Source organism: Leucoraja erinacea, chromosome 24 (genome assembly GCF_028641065.1).
Source record: "Leucoraja erinacea ecotype New England chromosome 24, Leri_hhj_1, whole genome shotgun sequence".
NCBI lineage: Eukaryota > Metazoa > Chordata > Chondrichthyes > Rajiformes > Rajidae > Leucoraja > Leucoraja erinaceus.
In genome coordinates, this window is record NC_073400.1 from 19,194,317 (window position 1) to 19,217,877 (window position 23,561).

General features: G+C 50.8%; 1 protein-coding gene across 1 annotated transcript; it reads left to right on the plus strand.

The window, feature by feature from the left end:
- The first annotated feature begins 4,331 nt into the window (after positions 1-4,331).
- Positions 4,332-21,527, plus strand: LOC129708711 (junctional adhesion molecule A-like). The gene is given in 10 exon segments (XM_055654654.1): positions 4,332-4,485; positions 14,890-14,955; positions 15,429-15,542; positions 17,453-17,599; positions 17,928-18,129; positions 18,592-18,695; positions 18,903-19,010; positions 19,328-19,337; positions 19,716-19,767; positions 21,068-21,527. Coding segments are annotated over 10 exon segments (885 nt in total). The 5' UTR covers positions 4,332-4,439; the 3' UTR covers positions 21,104-21,527.
- The last annotated feature ends 2,034 nt before the right edge of the window (positions 21,528-23,561 follow it).

Sequence of the window (23,561 nt, forward strand, 5' to 3'; positions counted from 1 at the left end):
CTTTCGAGACCCGATCTACTGCTCTCGTGAATTTGTACACCAAAGACTTGTTTCAGCCCCTCAAGTCCTGCCAACTTCCTCGTAAATCTTCTCTGAACCCTTTCCAGCTCAACAACATTTTCCCCATAACATGGTGCCCGAAACTCAACACGATGCTCTAAACATGGCCTCACCAATGTCTTATTTAACTGCAACATGACCTCCCCACTTCTATACGCAATATTTTGAAGAAGGAACTGCAGATGCTAGAAAATCGAAGGTAGACAAAAATGCTGGAGGAACTCAGCGGTTGAGGCAGCATCTATGGAGCGAAGGAAATAGGATACGTTTCGGGTCGAATAAGGGTTTGAAGAAGGGTTTCGACCCAAAATGTTGCCTATTTCCTTTCTTGACCCTATCAACCTGTGATGCCACTTTCAAGGAACTACTGCATGTACCTGCACTCCTGGATCCCTCTGCTCTACAATACTCCCCAGAGGCCTACCATCCACTGTGCAGATCCAGCCTATGGGGGGTAAATGTTTGTGTCCGGTGACTGAGCGCTCTGAACCAAATGCTCTAGTATCTTTGCTCTGAAGCCGAGCACTGTATAAGCGGCCGAAGGAGCGCATCCCCCGGGACAGCCCGCACTCTCCACCCCGGGGTCAGCGCTGTCCGGCCACAGCCATCCACCACTCACCCTCCCCCTGTTCGGCCGCACTGTCACGGGCTGTAGGTCGGCAGCGCCCACACATTGGGCCGGGTGGAGCTGGACCGCGGACACACGGGAACGAAAACCCGGCAATGTCCCCGTCAGCTGCAGCAGAGTTGGGGGACAGTCTGGTCCCTCAGCCCACCCAGTCACTGACCGTGCTGCACCGGCACTGGCACCCCGACCCCTACACCGGCACCCTGACCCCCCCCCCCCCCCCCCCTGTTCGGCCGCGGGGACAGACGGCCGAGGTCCGCGAGTGTGGAACAATCAGCCTGGAGTCCGGAGCTGGGCAGAAGATGGGCCTGCTGTACTGGCAACCATAATAAGCGCTTACCTGACGTTCACCGTTTGTGCTCCAGAAGGCGTTGTATGGCAACAGTACGGGTCACGGGTTGTGACCTCGACTGCCGTGCAACCTCCCTATTAAATTCCATCAACAATTCTGGAAACATCAGGCCTATCGATCAAGACCCTGCTGCAAGTTTTTTTATATCCATCTTAAATATCTACAATATCACCCACCTTTTGAGTCATCTGCAAACGTTTGTGCAAGAGCACTTGGACGATTCAACTTCTGCCATACTTGTGTGGTCATCTTATGACAATGAGACTGGGGTGGGTAGGGGCAGTCAACGCTTCACGTCAGTACTCTGCACTAACTCCAAGAGTGGAGGAGGGGAGCGCGGGAGTGGGAGGGGGGAGTGTGCGGTGGGAGGGGGGGGGAGTGGGATGGGGGGTGGTGGGGGAGCGTGGGAAGATGGGAATGGGGAGTGTGGGGGGGGGGGGGGGGGGGGGGGGGAGCAGGAGGAGGTGCGGATTGGAAGGTGGGAAGTGGAACCAGATGAGGGACGAGGAAGTGAAGGGCAGATGGAAGCAGACTGGTGAGAGGGGAGGGGGGGGTGGAGCAGAACGTGAGCACAGGGAGAGAACTGCGGGGTAGAGCAGTGGGAGCAGGAAAATAACACAAGGAACGCGGGTGGAACCCCCCCCCCCCCCCCCCCCCCCCCCCCCCCCCCCACCCACCCCGCATTCCGGAAAGCCCAGAGTTATGCCCCTCCTGGTCACGCGTGGGACTGCAAGTGAAGGGATTTTGCGCAGAACGCAAATGCTGGAGTAACAGCGAGTCAGGCGGCATCTCTCGAGAACGTGGATAGGTGGCGTTTCTTCAGCCCGAAGATGGGGCCCGATCCGAATCGTCGCCGAACTACGTCCAGAGACGCTGTCTGACCCGCTCAGTTACTCCAGCGCTCTGTGATCATCTCCCACCAGACTCCACTCATTACCTCCTTCCCCCTTCTCTCTATCCCGACTCATTCCTTCCTATCTCGACTCCTCCTCTTTTATAGCTTCGCTATAAGATCTTTGCCCTAGACCCACTGTATCCCTCCCTCTCTCTACCCCGACTCCTCCCCTCTCTGTCCCAACCCCCGCCCTCTCATTATCCCAAATCTCCCATGCCCCTCCTCATGCGCGTATATACATATATATATACATACACACACATACATATATTTGATCTGTATATATGTGAGTATACACATACTGAACTTTTTTTTCTCGTCTATTATTTTGTACTATGTTTATATATCCGGTTGTGGTGCTGCAAGTAACTTGTGACAATAAAACACTGTCTGAAGAAGGGTCTCGATCCAAAACGTCGCCCATTCTTTCTCTCCATAGATGCTGCCTCACTCCCTGAGTTACTCCAGCTTTTATTTGTGTCTACTTTCGATTTTTCCAGCATCTGCGGCCAAAGATCATCTCTGTCTGCAGCTAAGATGCTGGAGCAAGAGGTTCCTTCTAAAACATCCAATCAGCTGGGAGATTCCAACGTTCTCTTTGTTGAGCCACCAATCAATCCAGGCCGACGTCATTTGTTGATGGGCTGAGAGCCAATCAGCAGCAAGCGTTGACCGGTGCCTTGGCCAACAGAGACCAATCCGCTTGGGTCTTGCGGTTGATCATACAATCAGCTACACTTCTTCCCACCCTGCTTCCTGTAAGGACCCCATCCCCTACTCCCAATTCCTCCGTCTACGCCGCATCTGCTCCCAGGATGAGGTGTTCCGCACCAGGGTATTGGAGATGTCCTCATTCTTCAGGGAACAGGAGTTCCCCTCTTCTACAATAGATGTGGCTCTCACCAGGGTCTCTTCTATACCCCGCGACTCTGCTCTCACTCCCCATCCCCCCCACTCGCAACAAGGGCCGAGTCCCCCTTGTCCTCACCTTCCACCCTACCAGCCGTCATGTACAACAAATAATCCTCCGTCATATTCACCACCTCCAACGTGACCCCACCACTCGCCACATCTTCCCATCTCCTCCCCTGTTTGCTTTCCGCAGAGACCGCTCCCTCCGTAACTCCCTGGTCAATTTGTCCCTTCCTTCCCAAACCACCCCCTCTCCGGGCACTTTCCCTTACAACCGCAAGAAATGCTACACTTGTTGCTTTACCTCCCCCCTTGGCTCCATTCAAGGCCCCAAGCAGTCTTTCCAGGTGCAGCAGAGGTTCACCTGCACCTCCCCCGACCTCATCTATTACATCCGCTGCTCTAGATGTCAGCTGCTCTACATCGGTGAGACCAAGCGTAGGCTTGGCGATCGCTTTGCCAAACGCCTCTGCTCGGTTTGCAATAACCAACCTGATCTCCCGGTGGCTCAGCACTTCAACTCCCCCTCCCATTCTGAATCCGACCTTTCTGTCCTCGGCCTCCTCCATGGCCAGAGTGAGGACCACCGTAAATTGGAGGAGCAGCACCTCATATCTCGCTTTGGCAGTTTGCACCCCAGCGGTACATTGACTTCTCCAATTTCAGGTAGTCCCTACTTTCTCCTCCCCTTCTCAGCTCTCCCTCAGCCCACGGGTTCCTTCTCTTCCTTTCTTCCTCCCACCTCACCCTCACATCAGTCTGAAGAGGGGTTTCAGCCCGAAATGTTGCCTATTTTCTTCGCTCCATAGATGCTGCCTCACCCACTGAGTTTCTCCAGCATTTTTGTCTACCTTTGATTATCTAGCATCTGCAGTTCCTTCTTAAAGATCTAATCACAACCAAATTCTTAAGGGGTTGGACAGGCTAGATGCAGGAAGATTATTCCCGATGTTGGGGAAGTCCAGAACAAGGGGTCACAGTTTAAGGATAAGGGGGAAGTCTTTCCGGACCGAGAATGGAAAAAATCATTTTTTACACAGAGTGGTGAATCTGTGAAAATCTCTGCCAGAGAAGGTAGTTGAGAACAGTTTATTGGCTATATTTAAGAGGCTCAAGGGATCAAGTGTATGGAGAGAAGGCAGGTACAGGATACTGAGTTGGATGATCAGCCATGATCATTTTGAATGGCGGTGCAGGCTCGAAGGGGCGAATGGCCTACTCCTGCACCTATTGTCTATGTTTCTATGTTTCTAAGTTTTTGTAGACCGGAACCAATCAGCTGCTGGATCTGCCCCGCCGCAGCTGTCCAATCACAGCCTTTCTCCACTGACGGTCGGCGCTTGGCCAGCTAATCATCGTCGAGCTGCTACTTCTGGCGAATCACAGCCTCCCCCTCCCGCAGAGCGGCAGCTCTAGCGGCCAATTGACCGAGTCCTGTGGGAGGCCGACCAATGGGAAGCAGGCAGGAAGTGTAGGCAGCCAATGGGACAGGGGTTACCTGGGCAGGTGAGGGCGGGGCTTGGGTCAGGTGTGGCCGCGAGGGGGACGTTGCCCTCATTGGCGCCGCGTCCTTGTCTGCTGCCTGCAACAAGATGGCTTCCCCTTGGCTTGTTTTGCTGGTTCTCCTGGGGGGACAAGGTGAGTTCCTGCTGAGTCCTAGGTACACAAAAAAGCTGGAGAAACTCCATAGATTTCGTTGTCTCTGTACTGTACACTGACAATGATAATTAAAATTGAATCTGAATCTGAATAGATGCTGCTGCACCCGCTGAGTTTCTCCAGCTTTTTTGTGTACCTTCGATTTTCCAGCATCTGCAGTTCCTCCTTAAACTCCTGCTGAGGCCTACTGGGACCAGGAACTGTGAGGTAAAGGGTGGGGATGTTGGGGTTTGGGGTTTGTACTGGGTTCAGGGGCTATGGGGTGAAGAAGTTTGTACTGGGATCAAGGGCTGAGTTTTGGGCTGTGGGATGCACGGGTTAGTATTGGGCTGTGGGGATTGAGTCTCAGGGACATTAGGAAGTGGGACGGTGACCCCTTCGTATGGGTTTCGTTTCAGTCTGGTTTCTGTAACCGCCGTGGATTGCAGGAAGTGTGCGCGTTGGGAAGTCGGCAGCGGCTCCAGTTTCGGTGAAACGATGACACAGTGGGGTTCCTGGTTCCTCGGGGGGGAAGGCGGGCAGGACAAGGGTGGAGCGACAACGCTCGACAACAGTTCTCACACCGGGCTTAAGGCGAGTGCGAGATTGCCGGCAGGGAGATTCGGCCAATCTCCCACCACCAACCCAACCCCCTCTCCGAAACCAACTCGCTCTCCCTTTGTGCACCTAGCACTTTCTATCCGAGCCCTACCCTCCCCCATTCCCGTCCTCCTCTTCCGGTCTCTCTCCTCTCCTGCTCTCCCCCTCTCCATCTCTCTCCCACCCCCTTCCCCTCTCTATCTCTCCGCCCCCTCCCTCTCTCCTTCCTCTCTTTCTCCTTCCTCTACCACTCTCTCCGTCTACTTCCTCTACCTCTCCCTTCTCTCCCTCCTCTCCCTCTCCTTAACTCTCCTTCTCTGTGTCTCCCCTTCCCCTCTCTCTCTCTCCCCATCCCTCACCCTTTCCTCACTCTCTCCTCCCCTCTCTATCACCCTCTTCCTCTCGCTCTCCTTCTCTCTCCCTCCACTCTCTTTCTCCTTCCACCCTCTCTCTTTCTCCCTCCGCCTCTCCCCATCGCTCTCTGCCCCTTCTCTCATTCTTTCCATCCCCCTCACTCTCCTACCCATCTTTCTCTCACTCTCTCCATCCTTCCTCTATCAAATCCACATCCCCCTCTCTCTCGTACCATGTCTGTCCCTCACCCCGTTAGTCAGTCATCTGCTACTCTGACTCGAGTTTACAATTCTGATATCCCTTGTTTACCAAAGTTCAATGCCAATCATTCCATGTTATCAATGTACAACACTAGTAGATTAAAACACAATGTGTGTAAATATTAACTGTAGGTTATTTCTGACCACATTTGTTACAGTGACAGGTTTGCAGTAATTAAAAACTGCTTGCTCCCAGTTTGTGGGCGAAGGCCGATTGCTGTGGCTGGGGCAGCAGGCTGGGGCCCTATCTATGTGTTAGTGGGTCAGGGCCTGTGGCTGAGGCAGCAGCCTGCAGCCCGGTCTAATCCGCGCTGGGCTGTGAGGCTGAGCGCCATCTTCCCAAGCAGCAGGCATCATTCTTGTGGGATAGCAGGACCGTGACGACCCCTCATTGAGGCCAGTTGCATCCAGGGGCGACCGTGTGATGTCCCCCCTTGACTCCTCCAGCCCTGGGGTCTCACCCCTACAGAGCTGGTGGGTGCACCGGTTTACTTTAGAGTTTCAGCGTGGAAACAGGCCCTGCGACCCACCGAGTCTGCGCCGACCAGCACTGTTTTACACCTTAGGGACAATTTTCAATTTTACTGACACCTATTAACCTATAAACCTGCACGTCTTTGGAGCGTGGGTGGAAACCGGAGCAGCCGGAGAAAACCCACGCGGAGATCGTACAAACTCCGTGCAGATAGCACCCATAGTCAGGATCGAACCTGGGTCTCTGGCACTGTGAGGGTGCAACTCTACCACTGTGCAATGAGAGGGCATCAATGAGGTGTGGGCGAGCGCCTGGTCAACGCGGGTCAGTCCTCCCAAAACACCGCTCAGCTCAGCCCCCATCCCCCCCCCCGTCCCACCACTGCCCCCCTCCCGTCATTGGTCATCCCCCCACCGTCACATCCCACAACACCCCCCCCCCACTGGTCCTCCCACACCATCACTGGTCCTCCCATGGGACCCACACAGCCCCTCCACCCCTCACTGGTCCTCCCCCTGGTTAAACACCCTGGTTAATTCATCCCTTCGCATCCAAACCACCCCCTCCCCAGGTACTTTCCCCGGCAACCACAGAGGATGCAACACCTGTCCCGATACCTACTCCGTCCAAGGACCCCTCTCTCTGACTATCAGTCCGAAGAAGGGTCTCAAACCGAAACGTCACCCATTCCTTTTCTCCGTAAATGCTGCTTGTCCCACTGAATCACTCCAGCATTTTGTGTCTATCTTCCGTGTAAACCAGTATTTGCAGTTCCTTCCTGCACGTTTCATCCGCTGGAGGAACTCAGTGGGCAGGGTCCCGACCTGAAATTTCATCTGTCCATTTCCCTCCATCCACGCTACCTGGACCGCTGTTCCTCCAGCACGTTGTTTCTTGTTCCAGATTCCAGCATCTGCAGTCTTTTGAGTGTCCAGACTCTTCGCTCTTGCATCTCTCAGTACCTGCAATGTCCGTGTAAATGTTTTCCACACCCTCTCTAGCTTAATCACACTTAACCAGTTTATGCACTGATCAGAACTGCTCATATTAAACAGGGGTGTAATGCTGAGGCTCTATAAGGCACTGAGAAGGCCCGCATTTGGAATATTCTGAGCAATTTTGGGCACCATATCTGAGGAAGGAGAGGGTCCAGCGGAGGTTTAAAAGAATGATCTGGGGAATGACAATGATGACTAGGTTAACCTATGATGAGCGGTTGTCGGCACTGGGCCTGTACTCGTTGGAGTTTACAAGAATGAAGGGGGGACCTCATTGTAACATAGAGAATAGTGAAAGGCTTGGATAGAGTGGACGTGGAGAGGATGTTTGCACTAGTGGGAGAGTCTAGGACTAGAGGTCATAGCCTCAGAATTAAAGGACGTTCTTTTAGGAAGGAGATGCGAAGGAATGTATTTAGTCAGAGTATGATGAATCTGTGGAATTAATTGCAGAAGGCTGTAGAGGCCAAGTCAGTGGATATTCTTAAAGCAGAGATAGATAGATTCTTGATTAGTACAGGTGTCAGAGGTTATGGGGAGAAGGCAGGAGTAAGGAGTTTGGAGGGAGAGATAGATCAGCCATGATTGAATGGTGGAGTAGATTTGATGAGCCAAATTCTACTCCTATTCCTTATGAACCTTCTCTTCGAACTTGCCCGAGTTAAACTTCATCTGCCATACCTTTGCCCACAATCTAAATCCTTCTGTCACCTTAGACAGCCATCTTTGTTGTGCATCACCTCACACTAATAGTCATTCACAAAGTTGTTGAGGGTGCCACCTACATTCTTATACAAATCATTCATATAGATGACAAGCAATAGTGGACCCAGCAGTGACCCCATGTGAATGCCTGTGGTCACAGGCCAATAGTCTGCGGCTGTTTACAACCCAGCGGTATGAATATTGATATCTCTAACTTCAAGTAACCCTTGTTTTCCCTGGGTCCCTGCCCCTCCCCCAGCCTAGTTCTCTGACTCGTTTCACTGTCCTTCTGATTAATTTTACTGTGCGTGCCTCATTGTGACTTTCCCCTCAGCTAATGTAGAACCATTCTACATTTCCTTGATCACCGTCTGCTTTAATCTGTTGTTTTCACACCTTGCCCCTCCCTAGCTCTAGACTTCCTCTCCCCTGACTCTCAGTCTGATGAAGGATCTCGACCCGAAGCGTCAGCTATTCCTTCTTTCCAGAGATGCTGCCGGTCCCGCTGAGTTACTCCAGCACTTAGTGTCTGACTTTAATTACAAGAATAGTACATTCCACTGAGGCAATACACAAAGTGAGTCACCACTTTTCAACCACCATCTTGTATCTCTCAATTTCAAAGTTGTTAAAAATGTTTCTGAGTCTTCACCTGAAGTGTCCTGGTGGTGCCTCTGGGGTGGAGGGGCATGCTGGGCCTGACCAGGCAACATTGCCGAACCCCTGCCGTTATGTCGAATACACATACTCAGCCTGGCAGTGGCACCCGATCGAATCTAATCCCCGCGGGGGCTGCTGCAGGGTCTCCAACAGGCCACTCCATCAATGCAACAATGCGGGCACATCCACCCCCTTCAGCCTCTGTGCCTCGGGGCATCGCCCACGACCAACCTCAACACCCAGCGCCTCTCAGCCCACAGGAGGTGAGCTGCCAGCCCCCTCATCGACAGCACTCCCCTGCTGGGGTGTCAGTTTCAGTGGCCCAGTCCTGGGTTTCGGTGTGTGGGTGTGTGTGAGTGCGAGTGGGTAGGTGTGCAAATGGGTGTGTGTGTTAGTGGGAGGGTGAATTTTGTAAATGCCCAGTTAAAGCCATTAGATCTGTGGAACTCGTTAACAGAGTACAGACTTGGTGACCTGTTTCCAAATGTTTGTGTTAGCTTAAGAATACTGTTAACAGTTCCAGCAACAGCAGCTTCTGCAGAGAGGTCATTTAGCAAACGCAAGCTGATTAAGAATTAATTAATGTCTCAGGAATGTCGTGTGGATTTGGCCAGGCTAAGTATTGAATCAAACATTGCCAGAACAATAGATTTTCATGCTGTGATTCGAAATCTTTCACAAAAAAAGGACAGGAAAGCTCTTTATTTAAAGTAAATACTAAGCATATCTACCTTCTTTTAGATTTTACTAATAATGATGTATTCTGATGATCTGATCTACATTGAAATATAAAGGGAAGTTCAATGTGAATTCTTTCTCCTTATCTGTATTGTAGGATAAACAAGGATGTTCAAAACAAATGTGCTTCATTCTTTCTGATCCCTTTATTTATATTTATCATGGAGGGAAGTATAGGAGCATCAGGCCTCAAATGCAGAAAATCAGCAGAGCGCTCCATTCCACCCCTCTCTCATCTTCCTTTTTGCTTCTCGAGCTACAGCTCATGGCATCAAACTGTAGTGGATAAAAACAGGATGACTAGTGGAGAAGGGAAGGGGGCCCGAAAGAAACTTTGTACCCACTGATAAAATTCCTCGCAGAAGCCCTGGTCTGTCCGGTGCTCTGGGAGAGAGAGAGACGGGACAATGACCAGAGATGTAAGAGGGTTGGCTTGCAGGGAAAGAGATTGTGAAATCGGAGTTGTGTGTCTGGTTTTGCAGAGAGCGAGGGACAGCGTGGGCGTGAGATGTGGCTCCACAATAGTTAATGCTCACCTTAGTCTTGTGATCAGGAAATTCTTGTTCAGCTGCATTCCTGAGGGTGTGGCTTTCAGGGAGAGAGAAAGAGAGCAAGGGAGGGAGGGAGAGAGAGGGAGGGACTGAGAGGGGAGGAATATCACAGCATGAATCTTCTGTCAGCACATTCCCAGTCAGTGTACACGTATCCCTTTGTGTGAGAGAGAGAGAGGGAGACACCTGTCTGTGTCCCTCCGTAAGTCCCTGGTCAATTCGTCCCTTTCTACCCAAACCACCCCCTCCCCGGGTAATTTCCCCTGAAACCGCTGGAAATGCTACACTTGTCACTTTACCTCCAGCTTCGACTCCATCCAAGAATCAGTCTTTCCAGGTGAGGCAGAGGTTCACCTGCATCTCCTCCAGCCTCATCAACTGCATCCGCTGTTCCAGGCGCCAACTTCTCCACAATGGCAAGGCCAAGCGCAAGCTCGGCGATCGCTTCGCCCAACACCTCCACTCAGTTCGTATTAAGCAACCCGATCTCCCGGTTGCTCAGCACTTCAACTACCCTTCCCATTCCCAATCTGACTTTTCTGTCCTGGGCCTCATCCATTGAGTGAGGCCCAGTGCAAATTGGAGAAACAGCACCTAATATTTCGGTTTGGTAGTTTACACCCCGGCGGTATGAACGTTGACTTCTCTAATTTTAGATAGCGCTTGCTTTGTCCCTCCTTCTCCTCCCCTTCCCAGCTCTCCCACAAAGCCTACTGTCTCTGCCTCTTCCTTTCTTCCCCCCCCCTCCCTACCTGACATCAGTCAGAAGAAGGGTCTCGACCTGAAACATCACCTATTCCTTCTCCCCATAGATGCTGCCTCACCCGCTGAGATTCTCCAGCATTTTGTGTCTACCAGTCAGTGTACAGATAACCTCCTGAGAGACAGAGAGAGAGAGAGACACACACACCAGTCGATGTGCAGATATCCTCCTGAGAGAGGGACAAGTCAGTTACAGAAATCCCCTGAAAGAGAGGGACTGTGAGACACCGCTGTTGTGTACAGATTGGGTATTGAGTACGTGTGTTTTGGTCCCAGAGAGACGTGGGCTGAGGGATATTGTTATTGTTTTCTTGTTGTCACGTATACAGCGAGAGGTGGAACAACACTGGTTTGCGTGCTACCGAGGCACAACATGTGTGCCATCCTATCATGAATGAGTGCAACAATGACAAATGGTGCACAATGTAGTGTTGTAGCTGCAACACAAATGCAGATCAAGCAGGAGGCACAGGGCCATGATGAGGTTGGGAATTATGGGAATATGATTGGGAATACATCCCTGGCATATGAGAGGCCCATTCAATAGTAAGATATGGGTGGGAAGATCTGTCCTTGGATCTGGTGGCACATGTTGGAGTTTTTGTATATTGTGCCTGATGAGCGAGGGGGGGAAACGAGACAGTGTCAGGAGTGTGAGTGGCCCCTGATTATGTTGATTGCTCTCCTGAGGCAGTGTGGTGTTGCTGGAGTGTGTGGGCTGGGGGTGGAGAGAGGCAGCCTTCTGTCACGGACTTTGCCTCACCCACACTCTGCCAGTCCGTGCAGTCGGAGCCGGAGTTGTTGCCAGACCAGGTTGGAATGCATCTTGAGAGGATGCTTTCTCTGGTTTAGTTTAGAGGTGCAGCATGGATGCACCAAGTCCATGCTAACCAGAGATCCCCGCGCATTAATGCTAGCCTACAAACACCAGAGACATTTTACCATTTTACCAAGCCAATAAACCTACAAATGGCATTCGTGTGTGGGAGGAAACCAGTGCACCCAGAGAAAACCCACTCGGGTCACAGGGGGAACATACAAACTCCATATAGACTGCACATGTAATCAGAATTGAACCCTGGTCTCTGGCGCCGTAAGGCAGCAACTCTACCGCTGTACCTCCATGCTGCCCCATGCAATTGGTAATTGGAGAATCCCTCGTCTTATGAGGAAGCAGAAATATTGGTGGGTACTCTGGCTGTTTGTTGGACCCGTACCAATGGTTGGTGATATTTATAGCAAGTTTATATTCAACTATCTCTACTTTGGCACCATTGGTGCAGTCTGGGTCTGGGTCTGGAGTCCACCTGCTTCCTGCACTGTCACCAGCTCCTTGGTTTGGATGATATTGAGGGACAGGTTATTGTTTTGACACCATGATACTAAACGCTCAGTCTCATTCCTGGGATGTCAGGACTTTCATATGAAGAAAGACTGGATAGACTCGGCTTGTACGCGCTAGAATTTGGACGATTGAGGGGGGGTCTTGTGGTAAAGGGTAAAGCAGTGGATGTTGTCTATATGGACTTCAGTAAGGCCTTTGACAAGGTTCCTCATGGAAGGTTGGTTAAGATGGTTCAATTGTTGGGTATTAATGGTGGAGTAGCAAGATGGATTCAACAGTGGCTGAATGGGAGATGCCAGAGAGTAATGGTGGATGGCTGTTTGTCAGGTTGGCGGTCGGTGACTAATGGGGTGCCACAGGGATCTGTGTTGGGTCCACTGTTGTTTGTCATGTACATCAATGATCTGGATGATGGTGTGGTAAATTGGATTAGTAAGTATGCAGATGATACTAAGATAGGTGGTGTTGTGGATAATGAAGTAGATTTTCAAAGTCTACAGAGAGATTTAGGCCATTTGGAAGAGTGGTCTGAAAGATGGCTGATGGAGTTTAATGCTGATAAGTGTGAGGTGCTACATCTTGGCAGGACAAATCAAAATAGGACGTACATGGTAAATGGTAGTGATTTGAAGAATGCAGTTGAACAGAGGGATCTAGGAATAACTGTGCACAGTTCCCTGAAGGTGGAATCTCATGTAGGTAGGGTGGTAAAGAAAGCTTTTGGTGTGCTGGCCTTTATAAATCAGAGCATTGAGTATAGAAGTTGGGATGTAATGTTAAAATTGTACAAGGCATTGGTGAGGCCAATTCTGGAGTATGGTGTACAATTTTGGTCGCCTAATTATATGAAGGATGTCAACAAAATAGAGAGAGTACAGAGGAGATTTACTAGAATGTTGCCTGGGCTTCAGCAACTAAGTTACAGAGAAAGGTTGAACAAGTTAGGTCTATTCTTTGGAGTGCAGAAGGTTAAGGGGGGGGGGGGGGGGGGGGGACTTGATAGAGGTCTTTAAAATGATGAGAGGGATAGGCAGAGTTGACGTGGATAAGCTTTTCCCATTAATGGTAGGGAAGATTCAAACAAGAGGACATGGCTTGAGAATTAATGGACAGACATTTAGGGGTAACATGAGGGGGAACTTCTTTACTCAGAGAGTGGTAGCGGTGTGGAATGAGCTTCCAGTGGAAGTGGTGGAGGCAGGTTCGATTTTATCATTTAAAAATAAATTGGATAGGTATATGGTCGGGAAAGGAATGGAGGGTTATGGTTTGAGTGCAAATAGATGGGACTAGGGGAGAATCAGTGTTCGGCACGGACTAGAACGGCCGAGATGGCCTGTTTCCGTGCAATAATTGTTATATGGTTATATCCTTATAGAAACTTACAAAATTCTTAAGAAGTTGGACAGGCTAGATTCAGGAAGATTGTTCCCGAAGTTGGGGAAGTCCAGAACAAGGGGTCACAGTTTAAGGATAAGGGGGAAATCTTTTAGGACCGAGATGAGAAAAACATTTTTCACATAGAGAGTGGTGAATCTCGGGAATTCTCCGCCACAGAAGGTAGTTGAGGCCAGTTCATTGGCTATATTTAAGAGGGAGTTAGATGTGGTCCTTGTGGTTAAAGGGATCAGGTGGTATGAAGAGAAGGCAGGTACAGGATACTGAGTTGGATGATCATCCATGATCAGCATAGGCGGTGCATGCTCGAAGGGCCGAATGGCCTACTCCTGCCCCAATTTTTCTATGTTTCTATTCATGCAATTTGTCTCATCGTTCTTCAATATCCAGCCTCCACAGTCGTGCATCTGATAATTTCCAAATTTACCATATGTAGAGTAGAATTTAGCCACACTGTGTATAGATATCCCCCTGATTGAGGGAGAGAGGGACTGAAAGACACCAGTCGGTGTACAGATATCCCCATGATCGAGAGAGAAGACTGAGAGACACCGATCATGTACAGATTATGTATTGAGAAGCTTTTTGTCACGCACTGTCCCTCACCCACACTCTGCAAGTCCGTGCACTCTGGGCCAGAGCTGCTGCCATACCAGGTTGTGATGCATCTTGAGAGGATGCTTTCTCTGGTTTGGTTTAGTTTAGAGATCTTGTGCGGAGTCCGTGCCAACCAGTGATCCCCGCACATTAACACTATATTACACACATTAAGGACAATTTCCAATTTTACCATGCCAATAAACCTACAAACTGTATGTCTTTGGAGTGTGTGATGAAACCGGAGCACCCGGAGAAAACCCACGCAGGTAACAGGGAGAACGCACATACTCCATATAGACAGCTCCCGCAGTCGGGTTCAAACCCGTGTCTCTGGTTACTGTAAGACAGCAACTCTACCGCTGCACCACCATGCTGCCACCTGCACCGTGGTGCATCTGTAGCAATCAGTAATTGGACGATCCTTCGTCTTATGAGGAAGCAGAAGTATTGGTGGGTGGCTATTTGTTGGTGATATTTATAGCAAGCAACTTGAAACTTTCAACTATCTCTATTTCAGCACCATTGATGCAGTCTGGGTCTGGAGTCCACCTGCTTCCTGCACTGTCACCGGCTCCTTGGTTTGGATGATATTGAGGGACAGGTTATTGTTTTGACACCATGATACTAAACACTCTGTCTCATTCCTGTACTTTGTCTCATTATTCTTCAATATCCAGCCCTCCACGGTTGTCATATTTAGAGCTGTTAATTTTCAAATTATTTAGAGCATAATTTGGCCACAGAGTGTGTGTATAAATATATATATATCTCAGAGAGAGAGAGAGAGAGAGAGAGGGAGAGAATCTCTGGATTAAAGTAATAGATGATGTTTTGGGTCGAGTTCCTTTGGTGTACAGATATCCCCCTGTGAAAGGGACTGGGAGACTCCAGTCAGGATACAGAAATAAAGGTTTGGGGTGATTTGTGACCCTTGGCTGACGTGCTGTGTCTTTCACAGTGTCTTTGAGTGGATCCTACCAAGTGACGACCCGCTCGCCTAAAGTGAGCGTGCGAGCTGGAGCAGGTAAAGGAAGTGTGGGTCACTGTACACTGGCCACATGCCCACCAATCCCCTCCTCGACACTGCCTCTCACACCCGCTCTCGCCCCCTCCGCGCCCCTTCCTCCATGTTGCCTCTCACCCCCTCCATTCCTGCTTCTGGCCTTGCTCCTGTAACACGATGCACACAGGTTGTGAGTCACTGCCCCACGCCGCCCCTCATCGCTATCCCTCCAGCGGTCTCCCCCTCGATGCTTCCTCCTGCAGCGCCCTCTCTCTCTCGGCTCCGCAGCTGCATCTGCCCCCCCATGGCAGCGCTTTGACACCCCCCCCCCCCCCCCGTCTCCCGTCTCCCTGCAGTCCCCCAAACCACCCCTCCCATGGCAGCCATCCCCCTCTCCGGTGCCCTCAACCCTCCCCGCCTCCGCCCCCCTCAACCCTCACCCCCTCCTCATGCGGGCCCCTCCCTGTGGTGCTGATGCCTGGCTCTGCCCCCAGCTGCCGACCTGTACTGTCAGTACTCTGCCGACTTTGGGGACCCCCGCGTGGAGTGGAAGTTCAAAGACCTGGAAGGATCCTTCCGTCTCGTCTACTACAACAAGCAGATCACTGGTAGGTCAGACCATCACCCCCCCCCCCCCCCCCCCCGTGTCTCACCTCCCCCTATCTCAGATATGATATGATATGATATAGCTGGGACTACGGAGATGTGGCTTGAGGGTGAACAAAGCTAAGTGCTCAACATGCAGAGGTATTCAATTTTCAGGAAGGATATATAGAAAGGAAGAGGAGGTGGGGTGGCATTGCTGGTTAAAGAGGAGATTAATGCAATAGCAAGGAGTGACATCAGTTTGGATGCTGTAGAATCAGTATGCGTAGAACTGTGAAATAACCAAGGGCAGAAAACGCTTGTTGGAGTTGTGTACAGACCAGCACACAGCAGTAGGGAGGTTGGGGATAGCATCAAGCAGGAAATTAGAGATGCGTGTAGCAGAGCTACAGCAGTTATCATGGGTGACTTGAATCTATATATAGATTGGTCTAACCAAATTGGCAACAACAGTTTTCTAAGCCAATATGTAGAGGAACCAACTAGAGGGCAGGCCATGCTAGACTGGGTATTGTGTAATGAGGAAGGATTTGTTAGCATTTAATGTTTAAGAAGGAACTGCAGATGCTGGAAAATCGAAGGTAGACAAAAGTGCTGGAGAAACTCAGCGGGTGCAGCAGCATCCATGGAGCGAAGGAAATAGGCAACGTTTCGGGCCGAAACACCCTTCTTCTTTAGTTAGCAACTTTGTTGTGCAAAGCCCCTTGGGTAACAATGACCATAATATACTTTATGACCATCATATTTTGATGGTATGAGACAAGAATTGGCTACGATGGACTGGTAAATGATACTTAAAGGATTGATTGTGGATAAGCAATGGCAAAGATTTAAAAATCGCATGGACGAATTACAACAATTCATCCCTATCTGGCTTAAAAAAATAAAACTGGGAAGGCGGCTCAACTGTGGCTAACGACGGAAATTAGAGATAATGTTAAATCCAAGGAAGAAACATAAATTGGCCAGAGGAAGCAACAAACCGGAGGACTGGGAGAAACTTAGAGGATGAAACGAGTAGAGTGGATAAGGGAGATGTGGTGGATCTGGACTTTCAAAAAGCCTTTCACAAGGTCCCACATGAGAGAATAGTATAAAAAATGGTATTGGGGGTAGGGTATTGGAACTTAATAGAGAACTGGTTGGCAGACAGGAAGCAAAGAGTAGGAATTGACGGGAATGGCAGGCAGTGACTAGTGGGGTGCTGCAAGGCTCAGTGCTGGGACCCCAGTTATTTACAATATATATTAACCATTTAGGTGAGAGAATTAAATGTGACATCTGCAAGTTTGCGAATGACACAAAGCTGGGTGGCAGTGTGAGCTGCGAGGAGGATTGCTATGAGGCAGCAGAGTCGTTTTGATAGGTTGGATGAGTGGGCACATGCAACGTAATGTGGATAAATGTGGCGTTATCCATTTTGGTGGCAAGAACCGGCAGGCAGATTATTACCTGAATGGTACTAGAATAGGCAAAGGGGAGGTGCAACATGACCTGGGTGTCCTTGTACATCGGTCACTGAAAGTAAGCATGCAGGTACAGGAGGCAGTGAAGAAAGCCGCTGTCATGTTGACCATCATAGCGATTGGACAGGCAAGATGCAGAAAAAATGTTATCGCTGTTGGGGAAGTCCAAAACCAGGGGTCACAAGTGAAGAATACGGGGTAGGACATTTAGGACTGAGATGAGGAAAAACGTTTCCACCCAGCCAGTTGTGAATTTGTGTAATTCTCTGCCACAGATGGCAGTGGGGGCCAACTGACAGGATGTTTTCAAGAGAGAGATAGATTTCTTAGTGCTAATGGAGTTTAGAGATATGGGGGGGAAGCAGGAACGGGGGTACTGAGTTTGGATGATCTTGCACCTATTTCCGATGTTTCTATGTCTCCCCTCTCCCTGTCTCTCCGTGCAGACACTTACCAGGGCCGTGTAGACTTCTCTCCCGCTGCTCTCCACTTTGTGAAGACTCAAGCGACAGACAGCGGTGAATACAGCTGTGAGGCGACCACACCCGACGGGGAATACACCGACACCGTCAAGGTCGAGCTCGTCGTGCAGGGTGAGGGGAACGTCGGGCGGGGGGGGGGGGGGGTGGCTGGGGGGGGTGGACGGGGTATCTGCGTCGGGGGGGGGGATAAAGTGTAGGCAAGTTGGAGGAGAGTGGGGGGGGAGGTGGGGCCAAATAGTGAGAGGGAGGTGAATGTGGGGACAGGTGGAGAAGGAGAGGAGGAGGGTGGGGGAGGGGGGGGGTGAGACGGGGAGCGACGGGGCGAGGAGTGATGAGACGGGGGGTGTGAGGGGAGGGGATGGTGACGGGTGGAGGGGAGAGGGCGGACATGCTCTCTGGATGGTGTGTCTCACTGCCTGTCCCTCCCCTCTCTCTGCAGTCCCCCCCGGGCAGCCCACGGCCAATGTGCCCTCCTCGGTGGTCAAGGGCAGCATGGTACAGCTGCAGTGCACGGAGACCACGGGCTACCCACCGCCCACCTTCCGCTGGTACCGCAACAACGTGTTGATGCCCGAGAAATCAGCTGCAAGTGCCAGCTTCCGCAACTCCACCTTCACCATCCAGCCTGGCACGGGGAGCTGGTGAGTGCCCCCCATTGGAGGGGGAGGGGGAGGGGGTAGGGTGGGTTGTTTTTGGATGGCGAGGGCTGTCGGGGTTAGAGGGCAGTGGAGGGAGGGAGATTGTTGGATGGCCGGTGGTGGGGGGGCAAAAAGAGAGGGGTGGGGAGCGGAGGGTAAAGGGGTAGGAGGGAGTGGTGGGGGGGGGGGGCGTTTTGTAGGGACGGGGGGATTGGGGAGGAAGGGAGGGTGAGGTGTGGGTGGGAGAGGGATATCAATGGCTAGGGATGGTGGGGGCAGTGGGAGTGGGAAAGGGGATGATGATGGTGGTGGTGGTGGGGTTATTGGTTGACAAGGGGTGGCGGGTGGTGGGAGATGGACGAGTGTTGGGCACAGGGCGGGCGTGGGTTGGATCAGATGGGGGGAAGGGGAGTGAGTGGTGAGGTCTGTAACTGACATGTTGCCCTTCCTGTCCCTGACCCCAAGACCTTCGACCCAGTGAAATCAGGCAGACAATGGTGAATACATGTGTGAAGCCAGCAATGGGGTGGGGCCACCCACCAAGAGCTCCCCCCTCAGCCTGCAAGTGTGTAAGTGACACTCCCATCCCCACCGCCATTCCCTCTCTAGAACAGCCTACTGCTGTCTGGTACTCCCCCTACCGCTCTGTCCCCTCCAACCCACCTCCGACCCCCCCCCCCCCCCCCCCCCCCCCAGCCTGCTGCTGCCTGTGTGTACTAGTCTACAGCGAGGGGCTGAATGGCCTGACGGTTACCTGTCTCCTGCCACCTGTATAGATGAAAGCAACGTGGGGGGCATCGTTGCCGGAGTGATCGTGGCCCTCATCATCCTGGCCCTCATCGGCGTCGCCATCTGGTTCGCCTATCGCAAGGGATACCTGGGACGTAAGTACCACATCAGCTATCCCTAACCCCTCCCCTTTCCATTCCCGGTCCTTCCCCCTTTCCAGTTCCTTCTCCCATGTCCCCCCCCCCCCCCCCCCCCCCGGCGAGGGCTGACTGGAACTTGTGCTAATACTCACCCATGGAGGGAGCGGGGGTAGTGTGGGTTTGGGGTGGAGGGAGGTTTTTGGGTTGAGGGAGTGGGTGTATAGGGTGGAGGGAGGGAATGTTGAAGATGGGGGGGGGGGGGGGGGGGGGGGAGGTGGTGGGATTGAATCCTCTCTGACTCTAATCTCTCCTCTTTTTGTCCACTCGTACAGGGAAAACAAGGTAAGGTGTCATCTCTGTAATCCCTCTGGATTTGTACCCACCCCACATTCTGTAATCCCCCCCCCCCCCCATCACCATAACCCCTCTCCCTCCCTATCTCCCTGTAAACCACCCCCCCCCCCCCCCCCCATTCTCTCTATAATCTTACCTCTTGTCTTTAACCCTCCCTGTCTGTTACCCCCCCCCCCCCTTTACTCAAACTCCTCATTCTGTGACCCTCTCCAGTCCCTGTACCCCCTTACTCTCTCTCTGTAAACCCCCTTGTTCGCAAGCCCCTCGCCTTCTGTAATCCCCTCTGGCCCCTAGTCCTTGACACCTACACCCCCACATATCTGTCCCCCCCTGCTCTGAGTGTGACAATGCTCTCTCTCCCTTTAGCGACAAGCCGAAGGTGATCTACAGCCAGCCGCCCGCAGACACGACCGACGATGTAAGCGGGGGATGGGCAAGTGGCTGGGCTGGTGGGGGGGTTCGGGGTTCGGGGGGGGGTTGGGGTTGAGTGGGGGGGTTCGGGGGGGGGGGGGGGGGCCTCATGGTGAAGCATTGTGGGGAGATGGAGTTGGTGTGTGCCTTCCTACTTGCTGTCTCCCCATGCCCTTCACACACACACACCGTGTACCCACCCACACTCCCCGTGCCTTCCCACATAACCCCGCTTACTACCTCCCTGCCCATCCTCGCTTGCCCCCCAATCACCCCCCTCGCCCCTCCTAGGCCACGTGTAGAGACAATGGCATTGGTTCATTTTGGGATAAAATTGGACGGTGATCCGAATGGACTATTCCTGTACTGTAGAAATGAGGACGTTGCCAGGACTCGAGGGCTGGTGTAAAACGGAGAGTGGTTGGGCAGGGTAGGATTGTATTCTTTGCAGCACGAGAAAATGAGGAGTGATCTTAGAGGTCTTGAAGATCATGAGGGGAATAGACAGCATAAATGCACAGAGGTTTTTACCCAGGGTAGAGGAATCAGAACAAGAGGACATAGGTATAATGTAAGAGGGGAAAGATTTAATATGGACCTGAGGGGCAACTTTTTTTACACAGAGGGTTGTGGGTATTTGTAACGAACTGCCAGAGGTGGAAGTTGAGGTAGCTATTATAACATTTAAAAGACATTTGGACAGGCACATAGATCAGAAAGGTTGAGAGGGATATGGGTCAAATGTAGGTGAATGGGATCGGGTTAGCTGGGGCATCTTGGTCAGCGTGGACAAGTTGGGCCAAGGGGCAAGTTTCCATGTTTTAGTTTCAGTTTAGTGATATAGTGAGGAAACAGGTCATTTTGGCCCACCAGGTCCGCGCCGACCAACTAGTTCTTATGTTATTCCAGTTTTGCAACCTATACACCAGGGATAATTTACAGAAGGCAATTAATCTATAAACCTGCATGTCTTTGGAGTGTGGGAGGAAACCAGAGCACTTAGAGAAAGCAACATGGTGACGGAGAACATACAAACTCCATACAGACAGCACCCCGAGTCAGGATCGAACCCGGGTCTCTGGCACTGTAAGGCAGCAACTCTACCGCTGCGTCTCTGTTGACTGGATTTATCTCTGAACATACTTGACCCCATCCTATCTCTTATCCAACAAACAGTCTGAAGAGGGGTCTCGACCCGGAACGTCACCCTTTCCTTCTCTCCAAAGATGTTGCCTGTCTCGCTAAGTTACAACTATTTGTGTCTATAAACAGTCTAACTCGCTCTTTTTCATTCCCTATTTAATCAGGGTGACTTCAGACAGAAATCTTCGTTTGTTGTTTGAATCATTCGTGGATTTCTTTGAACATGTTATTTGTGAAGAACTGAGGATAGAAGAAAGTTTCATTGAGCGCACTGCGGTTTTTATATTTTAATATATCATGGTTTTTGGAATCATCTGTTTCTCTACTTTTGTACTTGAATTGACATCGTGGAGGGAGCCCTGTGTAACTAGCCCGGGCCCTGGGCGTGTGTGACAGGACAATGCAAGGAGAAGCTTCACTCTGTGTCTGTCCCCTGGGGACTCTGTGGACTGACGGTGTGCGAGTGGGGTTTACGTTGCAACGGGATGGGGATGGGCTTGCACTCGTCACTGGGAGTCACGAGATGGGTTATCACCAAATCTGTTCAGCGCTCTTCCCACCCTCGCTCCTCTCTCAACACCCTTGTCCTGCAGCAATAATTGAATAAAGTGTTCCTTATCTCTATCAGCGTTGTGCTCTGTGTTGTGGTGTTCGTAGATGCTGCCCTGTATCCATCGCCAGTTGAGGGGACAGGGCAGAGGTGAGCCTAGGGTCAGTGTCATTCCCTCACTCCCTGCTGTATCCTCCCTACTTGCGTGCCGCCCTCACTTCCCCCAAATAAGATAGGGGCCATTTGCCCCATGGGTGTCTCTCCTGTTCTATTCTATTCTATTCTGGTTACCCCTGGGTGTAGCCAATCCCCCGCGGTGCCCAGCGGTCCCGGAACCCCTCCGTGGTGCCTGTGGACACCGTGTGTTCTTTAGGGGCACCTGGGCATGGAAGAAGGGCAGCCAGTCGGCTCAGGCAGTGCCCTTGTCTGCCTGTCATTGTGATTCATGAATGGGCAACTTGGCCAGGTTGAGGACCATCCCAACCAAGACATACTCTGACCAACCAACCACCCTCTGGCTGCCTAAAGATTAGGATTGCCAAAATACAAGGAACATCACTTTCAAACATTCAAATGGGGCGAAGCATTCTCTCAGCTGCTGGTCCCTGAGGGAAGGTACTAAATTACCCTAAGGTGCTAAATGAGAATACAGCAAATTACAGCTGTGTTACTCAGGTGCCTGAGTTAATTGGGATCGATGGTTATTAGGAAAATCTACAGCTGATCAGCATTCAGAGCAACCACAGTTCTGGAAAAAGGTCTTGTGCGCATATGAGACGAAGATTAACATATCAGAGTGATGGCAAGAGCATAGTATGGCGAGAAGGAACTGCCCAAGATCCAAAGCATGCCACCTCATCTGTGAAACACAGTGGTGGGGAGTGTTATGGCCTAGGCATGTATGGCTGCTGAAGGTGCTGGCTCACTTATCTTCATTGATGATACAACTGCTAATGGTAATAGCATAATGAATTCTAATGTGCATAGACACACCCTATCTGCTCAAGTTCAAACAAATGCTTCAAAACTCATTGGCCAGCGGTTCATTCTGCAGCAAGACTGATCTCAAACATACTGCGAAAGCAACAAATGAATTTTTCAAAGCTAAAAAAATGGCCAAGTCAATCACCCGATCGGAACCTAATTGAGCATGCTTTTTATATGCTGAAGAGAAAACTGAAGCGGACTAGCCCCCAAAACAAGCATAAACATAACCACAGGCCTGGCAGAGCATCACCAGTGAAAACACTCAGCAACTGGTGATGTCCATGAATCGCAGACTTCAAGCAGTTATTGCATGCAAAGGAAATGCAACAAAATACTAAACATGACTACTTTAATTTACATAACATTGCTGTGTCCCAAATATTATGGTGCCCTGAAATGGGGGGGGGGGACTATGTAATTACTGCTGTAATTTCTACATGGTGAAAACAAAATGTATAAAAATGGCCTTTATTAAAATCTCACAAAGTGCACTTTAACCATTTCTATTACAAATCTCAAATTCTGGATTGCAGAGGCAAATAAATAAATGATGGGTCTTTGTCCCAAACGTTATGGAGGGTACTCTACTATGCCAGCCTTCACAGTGGAAGACACCAGCAATATGCCAGTCAGGGGGCAGTAGTTAGTGGAGTTGCTATTACCAAGGAGAAGGCTTAGGAAGGTGAAAGTACTGAAGGTGGAAAAGTCACTTGGACTGGGTTCTGAAAGATAGCTTTAGAGATTATGGAGGGATTAGTAGTAATCTTTCAAGAATCACTAGAGTCAGGAGTGGTCCCAGAGGACTGGAAAATTGCAAATGCTACTCCACGAGGCAAAAGATATGTGTACGAAGGAACTGCAGATGCTGGTTTAAACCGAAGATAGACACAGAAAACTGGAGTAACTCAGCGGGGAAGAGAAGTCCCGGTCTGAAGAAGGGTCTTAACCCGAAACGTCACTCATTCCTTCTCTCCAGAGATGCTGCCTGGCCTGCTCGGTTACTCCAGCTTTTTGTATTCATCCTCAAGGCAAAGGCTTTGCTGGTTAGCCTGACTTCAGTGGTAGGTAAGATTTTAGAGTCCATTATTAAGTTTAGTTCAGAGATACAGCACGGAAACAGG